At 43.9% G+C, this 18,921-nt stretch overlaps 1 protein-coding gene across 6 annotated transcripts in view; it reads left to right on the top strand.

Moving 5' to 3' along the window:
- Positions 1 to 18,679, top strand: part of rabgap1 (RAB GTPase activating protein 1) — a 148,069-nt gene extending 129,390 nt beyond the window's left edge. For all 6 annotated transcript variants that reach the window (XM_014125816.3, XM_014125812.3, XM_082978825.1 and 3 more), the window contains 7 exons: positions 540 to 632; positions 1,213 to 1,323; positions 1,516 to 1,620; positions 2,272 to 2,355; positions 9,739 to 9,810; positions 16,016 to 16,213; positions 16,476 to 18,679. In XM_014125816.3, coding sequence (XP_013981291.1) covers positions 540 to 632; positions 1,213 to 1,323; positions 1,516 to 1,620; positions 2,272 to 2,355; positions 9,739 to 9,810; positions 16,016 to 16,213; positions 16,476 to 16,598 — 786 coding nt within the window. In that variant the 3' untranslated portion in view covers positions 16,599 to 18,679. The remainder of the gene's footprint in view (positions 1 to 539; positions 633 to 1,212; positions 1,324 to 1,515; positions 1,621 to 2,271; positions 2,356 to 9,738; positions 9,811 to 16,015; positions 16,214 to 16,475) is intronic.
- Positions 18,680 to 18,921: the final 242 nt, after the last annotated feature.

The raw sequence follows: 18,921 nt of genomic DNA, 5'->3' as shown, positions 1-18,921 counted from the left end.
AAGGGCAGCAGTGGAGGGAAGTGAAAGGCAGGGCTTTGAAAGAGCTGTTGATAATCACACAGACAGGTTGTTCATGGTTATTATTGAAGTGCTGTACATGCAGCATAACCAACGAGTAAGTCGTTCTTGACAAATATGCAGGTTTGTTTTATCAGTAAATTCCTATTTAGTTATTATCGACAGAGAGTCATCTGTTCTCTCTTTGGTCCTTTTTTGACATGTATTTTTCCATATTATAGACACATCTTGTGTGCTTTAATCAAATCAACTACACTGCTCAAAAAAATAAAGGGAACACTTAAACAACACAATGTAACTCCAGGTCAATCACACTTCTGTGATATCAAACTGTCCACTTAGGAAGCAACACTGATTAACAATAAATTTCACATGCTGTTGTGCAAATGGAATACACAACAGGCTATGGGGAGACCTCGCAACACTCCCAATGCCCTCACCCTTACCTCCTTGTTGTGTACTGTAGACCTACTGTAGATGTTGTCCAGTAACAGTGCGTCTGCCTGTCCCTGTCTCTACAGATCAGTCAGAAGAAGCTGAAGAAGTATGAGAAGGAGTACCACACCATGAGAGAGCAGCAGGAGCAGCAGGAAGCTCCCATTGAGAGATACGAGGTACTATACATGTTTCCATTTGAGTCATTTAGCAGACGCTCTTATCCAGAGCGAGTTACAGTTAGTGCATTCATCTGAAGATCGCTGGGTGGGACAGCCACATATCACAGGCACAGAAAGTACATTTTTCATCAAAGTAGCTATCAGTAGAGTCACACAACATTGGAGTGAAGGAGTTGAGTTAGTCTCTTAAGTGGACTGCGCACACAAACATCTACTTGTGCACAGCCTCATTATCCATTACGTAGTTGTAATGCCAGGAATGTCTGGAGGGGAATTTGTGTACTGCGGCCAGGTCAATTTTTAATCAAGGCTTATTCTCAAAGGTTGTTATTTACAAGCATAGTTAAACATTATATATGTCACGAGTTGAGAGAAACAGGAAGAAGATCGGAGGATCTTCAATAGTGCAGCCCGGCAACAGGCTTCTCTCTCTCTCTCTCTCTCTCTCTCTCTCTCTCTCTCCACTATTCTCTACTCTTTCCACTCACGCACTCCTCTTTCCTTTCTCCTTCTCTCACTCTCTCCCTCACCCACTCACTCCTCCTCTCCTCCTCTGTCCTTTCCTTCGATCCTGTAGAGGGAGAACCGTCGTCTCCAGGAGGCTAACATGCGTCTGGAGCAGGAGAATGATGACTTGGCCCATGAACTGGTCAGCAGCAAGATCCTCCTGCGCAAAGACCTGGACAACGTAAGACACGTCGTCCCAGAATTCCCTTTCTTAGACTTGTGCGAGTATGTAAATGTGGGCGTGCATGTGTGTGTCCAAAACCCATTTAGCTGTCAAGTCCATTTTTACTCTGATAGGTTTGTTGTTGTCATTTGGTATTAGCTATTGTCAGTTGACCTTGTCACTGTATCCATGTGTGCAACTGTCCCTCAGGCTGAGGAGAAAGCAGACGCTCTGAACAAGGAGCTGTTGATGACCAAACAGAAACTGGTGGATTCGGAGGACGAGAAGAGGCGACTAGAGGAGGAGTCTGCGCAGGTCTGTCTGGCTGGCTGGCTCTCTTTGTCTCTTCGTCCGTTTGTCTGTTCATCTGGCTGGCTGTCTCTGTCTGAAAATAATATTGCTGTCTTGGAAGGACAATAGAAGTTCACTGACAATGGAATTGAATGTGTTGGATTGATCGATAACTCATTATTTTGAAGTAAACTACCATCGTCCTCCGGATTGTTGCTGAATATTTTTTCCATCATCAAATTGCTTTTCTGTTCATGCACCTTGGTGGGAAAGCAGTATTATTTCTCTCTTTTTGTCCATCTCTTTAAGACAGTGGGATGGTGGGCTCCCCCATGTAATGTGGCCGTGGTCTGTGTTCCAAGGACATGACTTATCGTCTAGCACAGGGCCTACTGTATTTCTCACTTACGTGTACAACGGTCTCAGGGGGCATCTGCCGTTGCTACTGTCCTTAGCTGTTGTCCTCTTGATGACTACATCTTTCCTACTCCTTGAGCGTGTGTGTGTGTGTGTACTACTCCTTGAGTGTGTCACTACTGTATGCACTTTACAGGCCCAGGGACAGTTGACTCCTGTCCTGACTGAGATGAACTCCTTATATTTTAGGTTAGAGGTGAAGTTATTCATTATGCATGTGAAATCACGTTGACGTGCGTTGTGCCTGTCTGTCTACAGCTGAAAGAGATGTGTAGACGGGAGCTGGACAAATCAGAGTCTGAGATAAAGAAGAACGGTTCCATCATAGGAGAGTACAAACAGGTACGGTTGACTATTGTATTCTCTCCATTCTGTATTCCCCCCATGATGTATTTAATCAAATTTCATTCAAATGTATTTATAAAGCCGTTTTTACATCAGCAGATGTCCCAAAGTGCTATGCAGAAACCCAGCCTGGTGTTACATGGCCAATAAGGCCAGATCGTTCTTCAAGATGTTCATAGATGACCAGCAGGGTCAAATAATAATCACAGTGGTTGTAGAGGGTGCAACGGGTCAGTACCTCAGGAGTAGCCAAGCATTCAGAGGTCGAGACAGCAGGTGCGGTAGAGAGAGAGAGTCGAAAACAGCAGGTCTGGAACAAGGTAGCTCGTCCGGTGAACAGGTCAGAGTTCCATAGCCGCAGGCAGAGCAGTTGAAACTGGAGCAGCAGCACGACTAGGTGGACTGGGGACAGCCAGGAGTCATCAGGCCAGGTAGTCCTGAGGCATGATCTTCGGGCTCAGGTCCTCCGGGAGGGGAGGGAGAGAGTGAATATTAGAGAGAGCGTACTTAAATTCACACAGGACACCAGATAAGACAGGACAATTACACCAGATATAACAGACTGACCCTATCCCCCGGCACATAGACTATTGCACCATAGATACTGGAGGCTGAGACGGGTGGGTCAGGGGACACTGTGGCCCCATTCGATACCCCCGGATAGGGCCAACCAGGCAGGATATAACCGCACCCGCTTTGCCAAAGCACAGCCCCCCACACCACTAGAGGGATATCAACAGACCACCAACTTACTATCCTGAGACAAGGCTGAGAATAGCCCACGAAGATCTCCACCGTACGAGCCCGAGGGGGCACAAAACCGGACAGGAAGGTCACGTGATGCACCCCTCCTAGGGACGGCATGGAAGAGCACTAGTAAGCCATTGACTCAGCACCCGTAATAGGGTCAGAGGCAGAGAATCCCAGTGGAGAGAGGGGAGCCGGCCAGGCAGAGACAGCAAGGGCGGTTTATCGATCTGTCATTCCAGTGCCTTGCCATTCACCTTTGCACCCCTGGGCCAGACTACACTCAATCATAGGACCTACTGAAGAGATGTGTCATCAGTAAAGACTTAAAGGTCGAGACCGAGTCTGCATATTTTACATGGATAGGCAGACCATTCCATAAAAATGGAGCTCTATAGGAGAAAGCCCTGCCATCAGGTGTTTGCTTAGAAATTCCAGGGACAATAAGGAGGCCTGCGTCTTGTGACTGTAGCGTATGTGTTGATATGTACGGCAGGACCACATCGGAGAGATGTGTAGGAGCAAGCCCATGTAATGCTTTCTAGGTTAGCAGTAATCAGGCCTAGCCTTAACAGGAAGCCAGTGTAGAGAGGCTAGCACATATGATAAATTGTTTTGGTTCTAGTCAAGACTCTAGCAGCTGTGTTTAGCACTAACTGAAGTTTTTTTAGTGCTTTATCCGGGTAGCTGGAGAGTACAGCATTGCAGTGGTCTAATCTAGAAGTGACAAAATCATGGATTAGCTTTTCTGCATCATTTTTGAAAAGTTTCATATTTTTACAATGTTACGAAGATGGGAAAAAGCTGTCCTTGAAATATTATTGATATGTTTGTCAAAAGAGAGATCAGGGTCCAGAGCAACGCCGAGATCTTTCACAGTTTTATTTGAGACGACTCTACAACCATCAAGATTAATTGTCAGATGAATTCGTTTCTTGGGACCTAGAACTAGCATCTCTGTTTTGTCCGAGTTTAAAAGTAAAACATTTGCCGCCATCCACTTCCTTATGTCTGAAACACAGGCTTTCCAGGGTAGGCAATTTTGGTGCTTCAACATGTTTCATCGACATGTGTAGTTGTGTGTCGTCCCCATAGCATTGAAAGTTGACATTGTGTTTCTGAAAGACATCACCATGAGGTAGAATATATAGTGAAAACAATAGTGGTCCTAAAACAGAAACTTGACGAACACCGAAACGTACAATTGATTTGTCAGAGGACAAACTATCCACAGAGACGAACTGATATCTTCCCAACAGATAAGAACTTGTCCGTGTAGACCAATTAGGGTTTCTAATCTTTCCAAAATAATGTGGTGATCGATGGCGTCAAAAGCAGCATTAAGGTCTAGGAGCACGAGGACAGATGCAGAGCCTTGGTCTGACGCCATGCTATGATGGGGTCTAAAACCAGACTGAAGCATTTCGTATACATTATTTCTCTTCAGGAAGGCAGTGAGTTGCTGCGCAACAGCTTTTTCTAAAATTCTTGAGAGGAATGGGAGATTCAATATTGGCCGATTTTAGTTTTTAAAATTCTACGGGTCAAGGTTTGGCTTTTTCAAGAGAGGCTTTATTACTACCACCTTTTAGTGAGTTTGGTACTCATCCGGTGGATAGGGAGCCGTTTATTATGTTCAACATGGGAGGGCCAAGCACAGGAAGTAGGTCTTTCCGTAGTTTAGTTGGAATATGGGGTCCAGTATGCAGCTTGACGGTTTAGAGGCCATGACTATTTTCATGAATGTGTCAAGAGATACAGGATTTAAAAACTTGTGTCTCCATTGATCCTAGATCCTGACAGAAATACGCAGGTTTTATTCTCCCCATTCTGTATTCTCCGCATTCTGTATTCTCTCCTCTGATGGCAACATCCTATTTATTACTTTATTTGTCAGGGACCATTTAAAACATGCCATTGCACCTGATTTAACTAGATAGCAAATTTTCATCTGGGCAGAAAACAAACATTAATACATCAATACAATATAACACACTATTAATATATATATATATATTGAACAAAAATATAATCGCAACAATTTCAACAATTTTACTAAGTTACAGTTCATATAAGGAAATCAGTCAATTTAAATAAAGAAATTAGGCCCTAATCTATAGATTTTACATGACTGGGAATGCACATATGCATCTGTTGGTCACAGATTCCTTAAAAAAAGGTATGAGAGTGGATCAGAAAACCAGTCAGTATCTGGTGTAACCACCATTTGACTCAAGCTGCACGACACATCTCCTTCCCATAGAGTTGATCAGGCTGTTGATTGTTGCCAGTGGATTGTTATCCCACTCTTCTTCAATGGCTGTGTGAACACGCTGTCTTACACATCACCATGGGGCACTCTGTTCACAACGTTGACATCAGCAAACCGCTCACCAACACAATGCCATACACGAGGTCTGCGGTTGTGAAGCCGGTTGGCCGTACTGCCAAATTCTCTAAAGCGATGTTGGAGGTGGCTTATGGTAAAGAAATTCAAATTCAATTTTCTGGCAACACCTCTGGTGGACATTCTGGCAGTCAGCATGCAAATTTCACGGTCCCACAAAACTTGAGACATTTGGTGTTGGAGGGCCAGTAGGAGGCACTCTTTCCTCTGGTCTAAAAAAATATCCCAATGCCCCAGGGCAGTGATTGCTGCCCTGTGTAGAGTGCCGTCTTTCGGATGGGACGTTAAACGGGTGTCCTGACTCTGAGGTCATTAAAGATCCCATGGCACTTATCGTAAGAGTAGGGGTGTTAACCCTGATGTCCTGGCTAAATTCCCAATCTGGCCCTCAAACCATCACGGTCACCTAATAATCCCCAGTTTACAATTGGCTCATTCATCCCCCTCCTCTCCCCTGTAACTATTCCCCAGGTCGTTGCTGTAAATGAGAATGTGTTCTTAGTCAACTTACCTGGTAAAATAACAGATAAATAAAATACAAAATTAAAACATTTGTGGCATTGTGTTGTGTGACAAAACTGCACATTTTAGAGTGGCTTTTTTATTGTCCCCAGCACAAGGTACATCTGTGTAATGATCATGTGGTTTAATCAGCTTATTGATATGCCACACATGTAAGGAGGATGGATTATCTTGGCAAAAGAGAAATGCTCACTAACAGGGATGTTAACAAATGTGTGTCCAACAATTCCGAGGATTTTTTTTCTTCAGGTTTGCCTTGATGCTAGCCAAGGTACTGCACTCTCTCACACTGGTTGGCAGGTTGATCTCTTATCTAGATGCTCTGATTGAAAACATTTGGTGGACCTAGACTGAGTTGAGCAGTCCCCTTCTGTTATCCACTTATCCACAGTTTATTTTGTAATCGGCAAGAAAAAATATGTCAACCCTTTGGAATTAATTGGATTTCTGCATAAATTAGTCATAGAATTTGATCTGATCTTCATCTTAGTCAGAAGACCTACAGTGGGGAGAACAAGTATTTGATACACTGCTGATTTTGCAGGTTTTCCTACTTACAAAGCATGTAGAGGTCTGTAATTTTTTATCATAGGTACACTTCAACTGTGAGACAGAATCTAAAACAAAAATCTACAAAATCACATTGTATGATTTTTAAGTAATTCATTTGCATTTTATTGCATGACATAAGTATTTGATACATCAGAAAAGCAGAACTTAATATTTGGTACAGAAACCTTTGTTTGCAATTACAGAGATCATTCGTTTCCTGTAGTTCTTGACCAGGTTTGTACACACTGCAGCAGGGATTTTGGCTCACTCCTCCATACAGACCGTCTCCAGATCCTTCAGGTTTCGGGGCTGTCGCTGGGCAATATGGACTTTCAGCTCCCTCCAAAGATTTTCTATTGGGTTCAGGTCTGGAGACTGGCTAGGCCACTCCAGGACCTTGAGATGCTTGAGAGCCCCAGACCGAGGGTGATTGACCGTCATCTTGAACTTCTTCCATTTTCTAATAATTGCACCAATAGTTGTTGCCTTCTCACCAAGCTGCTTGCCTATTGTCCTGTAGCCCATCCCAGCCTTGTGCAGGTCTACAATTTTATCCCTGATGTCCTTACACAGCTCTCTGGTCTTGGCCATTGTGGAGAGGTTGGAGTCTGTTTGATTGAGTGTGTGGACAGGTGTCTTTTATACAGGTAACGAGTTCAAACAGGTGCAGTTAATACAGGTAATGAGTGGAGAACAGGAGGGCTTCTTAAAGAAAAACTAACACGTCTGTGAGAGACGGAATTCTTACTGGTTGGTAGGTGATCAAATACTTATGTCATGCAATAAAATGCTAATGAATTACTTAAAAATCATACAATGTGATTTTCTGGATTTTTGTTTTAGATTCCGTCTCTCACAGTTGAAGTGTACCTATGATAAAAATTACAGACCTCTACATGCTTTGTAAGTAGGAAAACCTGCAAAATTGGCAGTGTATCAAATACTTGTTCTCCCCACTGTATGTAAACCTTGAATTGCTGATACTATTTAAGGAAAATGTTTATACATTTTAAATGTTTATGCTTAGCTCACATAATATAATTTAAAAGTATGTAAGGTATATGTAATAGAATACATGTGGCAAAAACTAATATAGACATTAATAAATGCATTTCTATACCTTCCAAAATATGTTTTACAATGATGGAGGGGAGTGCCAAAATGGCTGCACGGTGGCTTCAACACAGTCCTCTAGTTGATATATAAATCGTTGAGTAAAACTCATCCTATCCATGTGTTTAATTCCTCAACACAAACTTCAGTTGACATAACCAAAGCTAGATTACACAACATTGAGGGCATAAAAGGTACTGAGGTCCAACAGAAATAGTCTCACTATTTTAAAAGCAGATGTAGCTACCTTTTGACAGGAATCTAAAAATATGACTAGGAAATAGAAAATGACAGAAAATGATCAAATTGACAGTAGCAGCTCCGCTGGCTGCGATGTGCCAGTTGAAAGCATCTCTTTGGATCAGAAAGCAGAAAAACGGTGAGGAGATGTGGTTCTTTAAAAATAGTTTCTCTCTGGTCCCCATTGCGGTGCTGAGGCTGTTTTTAATAGGCCTCCTAACAGTGTGATGTATGGTAGAGTGTGGTAGTAGGTTCCTGTGAACTGATCTGGGACCAGCAGCAGGCTGGAGATCACACACATCAGGAATAGCAGGCTGACAGACTGAGACAGACAGGTGTGTTGAGGAAAAACTCGTTCCAAGGATCAGGCAGAGCTCATTTTCCAGTTTTGAAATGTTTATTCAAGCAATTGCAAGGAATTTAACTCTCCGGATATACCAGGGAGGAGCTGGATTATTTACAAGTCACACAGTCTTTATATACTTATTCTTCACAAAGAGCTGTTTACCTCTCGTAGGGGGAGGTACGCTTACAAAAGAGACGAGGTAATTGGCTCCACTTTCTTAGAAGAATTGTACAAACAAGAACAGTTCTCACAGCCTATGATAGAGGAGTGATAAGATCTTTAAAGCCTGAACAGAGGAAGCTACATTTCCCCCTGGCTAGGTTTTTAGTGCCCTACAAATAAAGAGCCAGTAATATATCACTTCATCCGTGCTGTATGTAAAGAGGGTACTGGACAACTGTGGTATTATTCAACTTAAGCATTTTACACAGCATTAGACTGTAACAAAACAATTGTGCTCTAGCAGGTTGGGAACAAGTAGAGCAGGGGAAGATGTGCAGGCTTTTGTTCTAGCCCAGTACTAACACACCTGATTCCATAATTGAAGCCCTTCATACGTTGCATTGGGTGTGTCCGTACTGAGCTGGACCAAAGCCTGAAAAACCCTAGTTGGCAGGGTAGTTAGCTAGTCTGTCTGGCGTAGGCAAGGGTCTTGCCTTAATGATCTAAACCATTTATAACCTGCCCACAACAAAGCCTTAATAATCCCAGAGCTAAAAACCCTGCCCTCCAAATAAGCACTAAACTATAAGTGACTGAGACACCGCGTCTCTGTCTCTAGTCTCTCTGATTGGGATCATTAATAACACATTGTTTGTTAATTACAGCAGCTTATGCATGGTAATGAATTTCTGTTTTTAGTGTTGCCTAATCGCTCCGGCAACCTATTTTAACCATAGTCGTGGCGATGAATCAGGCTTTCTCTAAATTAAGATGTGTGTAGTGTTGCCACGGTGACAGGAAGGGCGGAGTGGGATAGATGGGATTTCTTGGGTGAAAGGGTGATCAGATTGATCAAATGTTCCAGTTAGGATGGTTCATTTCCCATCGATCTCACTGCGTCCACCTCCCTGCGGTAAGGTGGACGCATGGGGTGGGTTGTATTCATAAGGGCACACCGTAGCCAGACATTTTCCAATGGACAATGAGTTGTTTCTTATTAGACAAGTTCAGGTAGTCCCTCCCTGCTTCAGTCAGTTTTCTTCCGTGTGGTGCCAAGCGAATACTCCCCCGGTGCAGAGTAGGGCTGGCCGGATGGTTAGGTAATCCTCTAATGACAGGAGTTGTGTTGTGTAGTTGAGTCGAGTTAATACACTTAACTGTAAGAGGATAGAGCCACAGCCTTCCTGGGATTACACTCACATACAGATGAGGGAGGATTCATGGAAAGGTGTTTGAGATTCACCCTGTGTTCTAACCTCTTGACCTTTGACCTCTTTGTTGACCCCTGTAGATCTGCTCCCAGCTCAGTGAGCGTCTGGAGAAACAGCAGACAGCCAACAAGGGAGAGCTGGAGAAGATCCGGGTGAGACCATGTCACAGGACATCGCACAATCACATGACAGACTGCTCAATCACGTGACATAGTGCTGTCTTCAAATGTGCACGCTTTCTTTGTGTGGCTGTGCGAGTGTGTAGTTCTCATTTTTCATTTATTTTCCTTCCGCTTAGCAAGTTAACATTAGCTGCTAAATTTATTCTGTCTTTATGTATACAGGTTAGTCTCATTGAGATAAAATGTATTTTACAAGAGAGACCATGTATGACAGCCCCCGCACCTCTCCAAAACCTGTATATGTATATATAGTACCAGTCAAAAGTTTGGACACACCTACTCATTCAAGGGTTTTTCTTTATTTCACTATTTTCTACATTATAGAATAATAGTGAAGACATCAAAACTATGAAATAACACATATGGAATCATGTAGTAACCAAAAAAGTGTTAACCTGTTAGGGCTAGGGGGCAGTATTGACACGGCCGGATAAAAAACGTACCCGATTTAATCTGGTTACTACTCCTGCCCAGTAACTAGAATATGCATATAATTATTGGCTTTGGATAGAAAACACCCTAAAGTTTCTAGAACTGTTTGAATGGTGTCTGTGAGTATAACAGAACTCAAATGGCAGGCCAAAACCTGAGAAGATTCCATGCAGGAAGTGGCCTGTCTGACAAGTTGTGTTTCATCTTGGCTCTTTTTATTGAAGACTGAGGATCTTTGCTCTAACGTGACACTTCCTACGGCTCCCATAGGCTCTCAGAGCCCGGGAAAAAGCTGAACGATATCGAGGCAGCCTCTGGCTGAAACACATTATCGCTTTTGGCAAGTGGCCGATCAGAGTACTATGGGCTTAGGCGCGTGCCCGAGTCGACACCATGCTTTATTTTCTTTCGTCTGTTTACCTAAACGCAGATTCCCGGTCGGAATATTATCGCTTTTTTATGAGAAAAATGGCATAAAAATTGATTTTAAACAGCGGTTGACATGCTTCGAAGTACGGTAATGGAATATTTAGAATTTTTTTGTCACGAATTGCGCCATGCTCGTCACCCTTATTTACCCTTTCGGATAGTGTCTTGAACGCACGAACAAAACGCCGCTGTTTGGATATAACTATGGATTATTTTGAACCAAACCAACATTTGTTATTGAAGTAGAAGTCCTGGGAGTGCATTCTGACGAAGACAGCAAAGGTAATAACATTTTTCTTATAGTAAATCTGACTTTGGTGAGTGCTAAACTTGCTGGGTGTCTAAATAGCTGGCCCTGTGATGTCTACTAAGAATATTGCAAAATGTGCTTTCACCGAAAAGCTATTTTAAAATCGGACATATCGAGTGCATAGAGGAGTTCTGTATCTATAATTCTTAAAATAATTGTTATGCTTTTTGTGAACGTTTATCGTGAATAATTTAGTAAATTCACCGGCAGTGTTCGGTGGGAATGCTAGTCACATGCTAGTCACATGCTAATGTGAAAAGCTGGTTTTTGATATAAATATGAACTTGATTGAACAAAACATGCATGTATTGTATAACATAATGTCCTAGGCTTGTCATCTGATGAAGATCATCAAAGGTTAGTGCTGCATTTAGCTGTAGTTTGGGTTTATGTGACATTATATGCTAGCTTGAAAAATGGGTGTCTGATTATTTCTGTCTGGGTACTCTGCTGACATAATCTAATGTTTTGCTTTCGTTGTAAAGCCTTTTTGAAATCGGACAGTGTGGTTAGATTAACGAGAGTCTTGTCTTTAAAATGGTGTAAAATAGTCATATGTTTGAAAAATTGAAGTTTTGCATTTTTTAGGTTTTTGAATAACGCGCCACGGGATTACACTGGCTGTTACATAGGTGGGACGATTTCGTCCCACATATCCTAGAGAGGTTAAACAAATCAAGATTATTTTAGATTTTAGATTCTTCAAAGTAGCCACCCTTTGCCTTGATGACAGCTTTGCACACTCTTGGCACTCTGTCAACCAGCTTCACGTGGAATGCTTTTTTTTGTGTTATTACATACAGCCGGAAATAACTTTTGTATATCAGAGCGGCGGTAACTCACCAGCATTACGACCAGGAATATGACTTTCCCAAATTGGATCCTTTGTTCGTACCCCCCAGGGCAATTGAACTTATCCCAGAGGCTGCTCCAAGACGCCACCGCCGGAGAAGAGGTATTCGGAGTGGACTTCTAGTCCGACTCAGGAGCCGTGCACACCATCCACCACTTCCGAGTATATTACTCGCTAATATTCAGTCTCTGGACAATAAAGTGGAAGTGCTCAGGATGAGGATCTCCTTCCAGAGAGACATCAGGGACTGTAACATACTCTGTTTCACAGAATCATGGCTCTCTCCGGATATACTGTCTCCGTCCATATAGCCAGCTGGGTTCTCAGTACATCGCGCAGAGAAGAATAAAGAACTCTCCGGGAAGAGGAAAGGCGGTGGTGTATGTTTCATTATTAAATACTCATGGTGTGATTGTGATAACGTAAATAAACTCAAGTCCTTTTGTCCACCCGACCTGGAATACCTCACAATCAAATGCCGACCATATTACCTCCCAAGAGAATTCTCTTCGGTTGTAGTCACAGCCGTGTATATTCCCTCTCAAGCCGATACCACAACGGCCCTCAAGGAGCTACACTGGACTTTGTGCAAACTGGAAACCACATATCCTGAGGCCGCATTTATTGTAGCTGGGGATTTTAACAAAGCAAATTTGAGGAAAACGTTACCAAAGTTCGATCAACACATTAACTGTAGTACTTGTGCTGCAAAAAACACTTGATCACTGCTACTCCCCCTTCCGGAATGCCTACAAGGCCCTCCCCCGCCCTCCCTTCGGCAAATCAGATCACCACTCCATTTTGCTCCTCCCTTCCTATAGGCAGAAACTGAAACAGGAAGTACTTGTGCTAAGGCCTATTCAACGCCTGTCTGACCAATTGGAATCCATGCTTCAAGATTGTTTTGATCACCCGGACTGGGATATGTTCCGGGTAGCCTCTGAGAATAACATTGATATATACACGGACACAGTGACTGAGTTCACCAGGAAGTGTATAGGGGATGTTGTTCCCACTGTGACTATTAAAACCTATCCAAACCAGAAACCATTGATAGACAGCATTTGTGCAAAAATGAAAGTGCGAACCACCGCATTTAACCATAGCAAGGTGACAGGGAATATGGTTGAATATAAACAGTATAGTTAATCCCTCCATAAGGCAATCAAACAGGCAAAACGTCAGGTACAGAGACAAAGTGAAGTCGCAATTCAGCGGCTCAGACATGAGACGTATGTGGCAGGATCTACAGACAATCACGGATTGCAAAGGGAAAACCAGCCACATCACGAACACCGACGTCTTGCTTCCGGACAAGCTAAACACCTTTTTCGTCCGCTTTGAGCATAACACAGTGTCACCGATGCGGCCCGCTCCCAAGGACTGTGGGCTCTCGTTCTCCGTGGCCGACGTGTTAACCCTCGCAAGGCTGCCGGCCCAGACGGCATCCCTAGCTGCGTCCTCAGAGCATGCGCAGACCATCTGGCTGGAGTGTTTACGGACATATTCAATCTCTCCCTATCCCAGTCTGCTGTCCCCACTTACTTCAAGATGTCCACCATTGCTCCTGTACCCAAGAAAGCAAAGGTAACTGAACTCATTGACTATCGCCCCGTAGCACTCACTTCACAATAACCTCTCCCTCAACGTCAACAAAAAAAGGAGTTGATCGTTGGACTTCAGGAGACAGCAGAGAGAGTACGCCCCTATACACATCGACGGGACCGTAGTAGAGAAGGTGAAAAGCTTCAAGTTCCTCGGCGTACACATCACTGAAAATCTGAAATGGTCCACCCACACAGACAGTGTGGTGAAGAAGGCGCAGCAGCGCCTCTTCAACCTCAGGAGGCTGAAGAAATTCAGCTTGGCCCCTAAGGCCCTCACGAAAAGAACGTCATCCACCCGAGCCATGGCCTGTCACCCCACTATCATCCAGAAGGCGAGGTCAGTACAGGTGCATCAAAGCTGGAACCGAGAGACTGAAAAACAGCTTCTATCTCAAGGCCATCAGACTGTTAAATAGCCATCACTAGCCAGCTACCACCCGGTTACTCAACCCTGCACCTTAGAGGCTGCTGCCCTATTTACATAGACATGGAATCACTGGTCACTTTAATAATGGAACACTAGTCACTTTAATAATGTTTACATACTGTACTGCTTTACTCATTTCATATGTATATACTGTATTCTATTCTACTGTATTTTAGCCAATGCCACTTCGACATTGCTCGTCCAAATATTTATATATTTCTTAATTCCATTCTTTTACTTTAGATTTGTGTGTGTTGTTGTGAATTGTTAGATACTACTGAACTGTTGGAGCTAGGAACACAAGCATTTCACTACACCCGCAATAACATCTGCTAGATATGTGTATGTGACCAATAAGATTTGATTTAGTAGTGGTTTCTTTGCAGCAATTCATCCATGAAGGCCTGATTCATGCAGTCTCCTCTGAACAGCTGATGTTGAGATGTGTCTGTTACTTGAACTCTGTGATACATTTATTTGGGCTGCAATCTGAGGTGCAGTTAACTAATGAACTTATCCTCTGCTGCAGAGGTAACTCTGGGTCTTCCTTTCCTGTGGTGGTCCTCATGAGAGCCAGTTTCATCATAGTGCTTGGTTTTTGCGATTGCACTTGAAGAAACTTTCAAAGTTCTTGAAATTTTCCGGGTTTGATTGACCTTCATGTCTTAAAGTAATGGACTGTTGTTTCTCTCTGCTTATTTGAGCAGTTCTTGCCATATTATGGACTTGGTCTTTTACCAAATAGAGCTATCTTCTGTATACCACCCCTACCTTGTCACAACACAACTGATTGGCTCAAACACATTAAGAAGGAAAGCAATTCCACAAATGAACTTTTAACAAGGCACACCTGTTAATTGAAATGCATTCCAGGAGGATACCTCATGAAGCTGGTTGAGAGAATGCCAAGAGTGTGCAAAGCTGTCATCAAGGCTCCCGAGTGGCGCAGCAGCCTAAGGCACTGCATCTTAGTGCGAGAGGCGTCGCTACAGACACCCTGGTTTTGAATCCAGGCTGTATCACAACCGGCCGTGATTGGGGGTCCCATAGGGCCACGCACAATTGGCCCAGCGTCGTCCGGGTTTGGCCGGTGTAGGCCGTCATTGTAAATAATCATTTATTCCTAAATGACTTGCCTGGTTAAATAAAAATTAAATTAAAAATAAAAGGCTACTTTGAAGAATCTCGAATATAAAATATATTTTGATTTGTTTAACACTTTTTTTGTTTAATACTTGATTCCATATGTGTTATTTCACAGTTTTGATGTCTTCACTATTATTCTACAATGTAGAAAATAGTAAAAATAAAGAAAACCCTTGAATGAGTCGGTGTGTCCCAACTTTTGACTGGTACTGTATATGCGTGTATTTCAAAGGGACTGGGTTCAATTCCCTTTTGATAACACAGACAGAATAGCCCACTTCTCTGTCTCCCTGTACCTTAGGACTCTGGATTGTGATATTGGATGATCATGGAGTTGGTATACAGCTTCTCATTTCCAGACTAGGCGAGGTGATGGAGGTGGGGTGAGGAGGAGGATGAGAGGGCTCTTGAAACGGCTGAGGACTATATCTCCCGTAAAGGAGAGACCCTCAGAGAGACCCTCAGCCTGCCACCTCTTATCAATCTGCTACCTTCCTCACAGCCACATTGCTCATTACTGTTGCAGCTGCCTGTACTTACTCAGACAACACACCACACACTGGGGGAAAATGACAGGTGGAATGGGAGGGAGATACCTGTGTGAGCTAGCTGGAAAGTGAGGTAGCCCCAGTGATGTAGTTTTGTAAACTGTGCCTGCTCTTAGATGCTGCGATTTGCGTGGTGTATTGTTGTGGTATAACATGTGACCTGGTTTAACCTGTGTCTGGGTCTCTCTCACTCCAGTTGAAGGTAAAAGGCTGGGAGAAGTGCAGTATCTTGTTGAACAAAGAGGTTTGTCTGAAGGGATAGGATTAGAAGTCTAGTGGTGTAAGCTGTGCCTGCCTGGTATAACCGGTGTCCTGGTCTCTCTCCTGTACAGGTGAAGGTAGAAGGCTGGGGGAAGTGACTTGCCTCTGTGATGTAGCCATGTTTTAACCCGTGACCCGCTCTATGTGGTCTCTCCCCTACAGCTGAAAGTCGAAGGCTGTGAAAAGTGCTCCATCCTGTTCAGCAAGGAGGGTCGTCTGAAGGCAGTGAGGAAGATGAAGGAGGGCAGTGAGGAGGAGACGGACGAGGAGAAGGAGGCTCTGAAGAACCAGCTCAGAGAGATGGAGCTGGAACTGGCCCAGACCAAACTACAGCTGGTGGAGGCGGAGTGCAAGATACAGGTACTAGGCTCACTTCAAAATGACCCCAAAACTTCTGCTTAAATTGTAGTCATCCACACTGTAGCTACCCACATAGACTAAACTCAGCTGAGATCCTCGATCAGTTCATTTAAATCCTAACAATTCATGATTTCAATTTGAGGCAATATACGTTTTCATTCATTCTAGTTTTAATCTCCTGTTTCCTTACACCAGGCTAGCCCTGCAGCTCCAGCCCATTGCCTAACCTCTTTCCTTTATGTTTTCTCCCCCCCCCCCACAGGACTTGGAGCACACCCTGGGTCTGGCTCTCAACGAGGTCCAGGCTGCTAAGAAGACCTGGTTCAACAGAACCTTAACCTCCATCAAGACCGCGACGGGAGCACAGGGCAAGGAGACCACCTAACTTGAGACACTCCTCCTCGACCACAGTCCTGCTCCCGAACCTCCCCCTGTCCCCCTCCCGGCCTCCTCCCTCCTTCTCCTAGTCAGAGGTACCACCCCACTCACTGGACTGGAGCAAACCAAACCTCGCCGTGACACGACGGGGGTTTTAAAAAAAGGACTAAAGCTCAAAGGTACCACTGCCCCAAACGAAACAATGTACTTAATTTAAAAAAAGAAAAGAGAGGTTTCAACGTTAGTCTTTATACTACTGATATTTAACAGGTAAGGAAGGAGATTTCTAGAGAGCTACCTGAACTGTCCTTCCAATCCAGACCTGGGAAATACAATCCATTTTACTGACCTCTCTAGACTGCTTGCACAAACAACTCCAACTGTAATCTAAGTACTACGAGTGCTAACCAACACCCTCTTCCTTTTTCTCATTTCCGTTCTACGATACCTTTCTTTTCTATATATGTATGATTATGAACATGCTTATGTATAGATGTGTATCCGTGAAGACTGAGCACACCAGAGTATATGTATGCGTGTGTTAGTGTGGGTGAACATTTAAGCCGAATGTGAGTGTGTGCATGTTTGTGTGTGCATGTTTGTATGACTGACGATGGTTTTGAGTGTGTGGTGAACCTGTGAAGCTCGGAGTGTGAGTTTAGTGTATGAAAAGTAGGGTGCCGTATAGTGTGCCGAGGTTGGAGCTATATGAGGAGGAAGATGATCTTATTGACGAAGCCTTGATGTGAAGGGTTAAGGTGAACATAATGTACAGCATAACAGTAGATATATTAGCAACAGCCTGGGGTCTGTCCGGTCGGTGGTGCAGTAGCAGACGGAGGCCACTAGTGGGCGATGTCCTGGTGGTCCTGACGCAGTCCTCACAATGCGCTTTCTGGGCCGGGACAGGCTGGGCTCAAAGCATGGGAGCTCCGAGGCTGGAGCTGCAGATACAGAGATATGGGTGTGGCCCTCCCTTGGCTCAGACCCCACCCCATACAGTCCTCCCTCCACGGCTGTGTCTGAAATGGCACATGTTGGACGCAGCTCATCACTCCTCCACTCTTGAGACCAGCTGCTCCTCTGGGGTTCCTAGATGACCCCTCATGACCTCATCGGTCGAGGTTATGTTTTATGCCGTGTTATTTTAGCTCCATGACACCCCCCCAGACCTAGTCAGTGACCCCACTCTCCCGACATAGACATAAACACACACAGACGTTACAGGCACCTACCTATGCACACTCTGACTCCACTCTCCCAATGTAGACATACACACATCACAGCCAGCCACCTACCTACCTACACTCCTGAAAGGGAGAGAAATGGCCAAATGGCACATGCATGTCACCTGGTCGTCTGTCACAGGCTGTGTGCTTATGTGTGCACTCTTATGTGGGAGACTGAGTCAGACAGAGACATAACTGTTGGGGCTCATCAAAGGTCAGGGGTCGTTGGAGGTCAAGCTGGCGTTCTGGGGCACGTTGCGGGATGTCATGAACAGAGCAGACATGATTCCTTGTTTTACATGTTTGCTCTACATAGAAATATATTATCTGAACGCTCCCTGGTAGAGCTCTGTGTCCATATTGGGGAAGGTCCTACTCTCTACTGACAGTCTGTGTGTGGGTTTGTGGTGGGAGGAACGGTCTTTGCACCTTAATATTCATATTTATAACGTATGGGATCCGGCTAAGTGTGCTTAAGTCTGTGTTGATGTCAGTGGAAGAAGTAAGGTCTGTGCAATGTACTGAGAACAAAGAGGCTCCGTAAGGCACTGGGTTGTACATAAAAAGCATTCTGATGATGACTTTTTGTTTATTCTTTTGTACTTCTACTCTCCGCTGTAACTGTACTAATTAATCATGTTGCCTACAATAATTACAGACTGTGTTACAGATTAATGAAGATCATAATGTTTGTTTTTTTGCTCAAAGCTCCCTTCGCTTTAAATGTCAGGCAAAACTTCTGTCTCATCCATAACATGCCAAAATGTACCTTCTTTCATCCAACATTACTGAACGTGTGGAACATTGTACTGGTGTAGCTTGCATTATTCTGCATTTCAATATAAAGCTATGAACACAGGCCTGTTTGTTGTTCGTTTCATTTTTATGCTCCTCCGAATGTATGGATGGGTCATACACTTTATAGCCCTGACTGTTTCTCCTCTTCTTCTCCCTGCATGTTGGCTGAATATAATTCAAGTCATTATAGGGTCTCTATCCTGCTCCATGATCAATAGAATGAGTATCAGATTCCCGTTGCCATGTTACCTCTGGTCATGACGAAGCAGAGCGATCTGATGTCTCACCTGTCTGTCTGCCTGG

This window comes from Salmo salar, chromosome 01, assembly GCF_965601325.2.
Source record: "Salmo salar chromosome 01, fSalSal1, whole genome shotgun sequence".
In the NCBI taxonomy this organism is placed as follows: Eukaryota; Metazoa; Chordata; class Actinopteri; order Salmoniformes; family Salmonidae; genus Salmo; species Salmo salar.
This window is presented reverse-complemented; position numbering and strand designations above follow the sequence as displayed.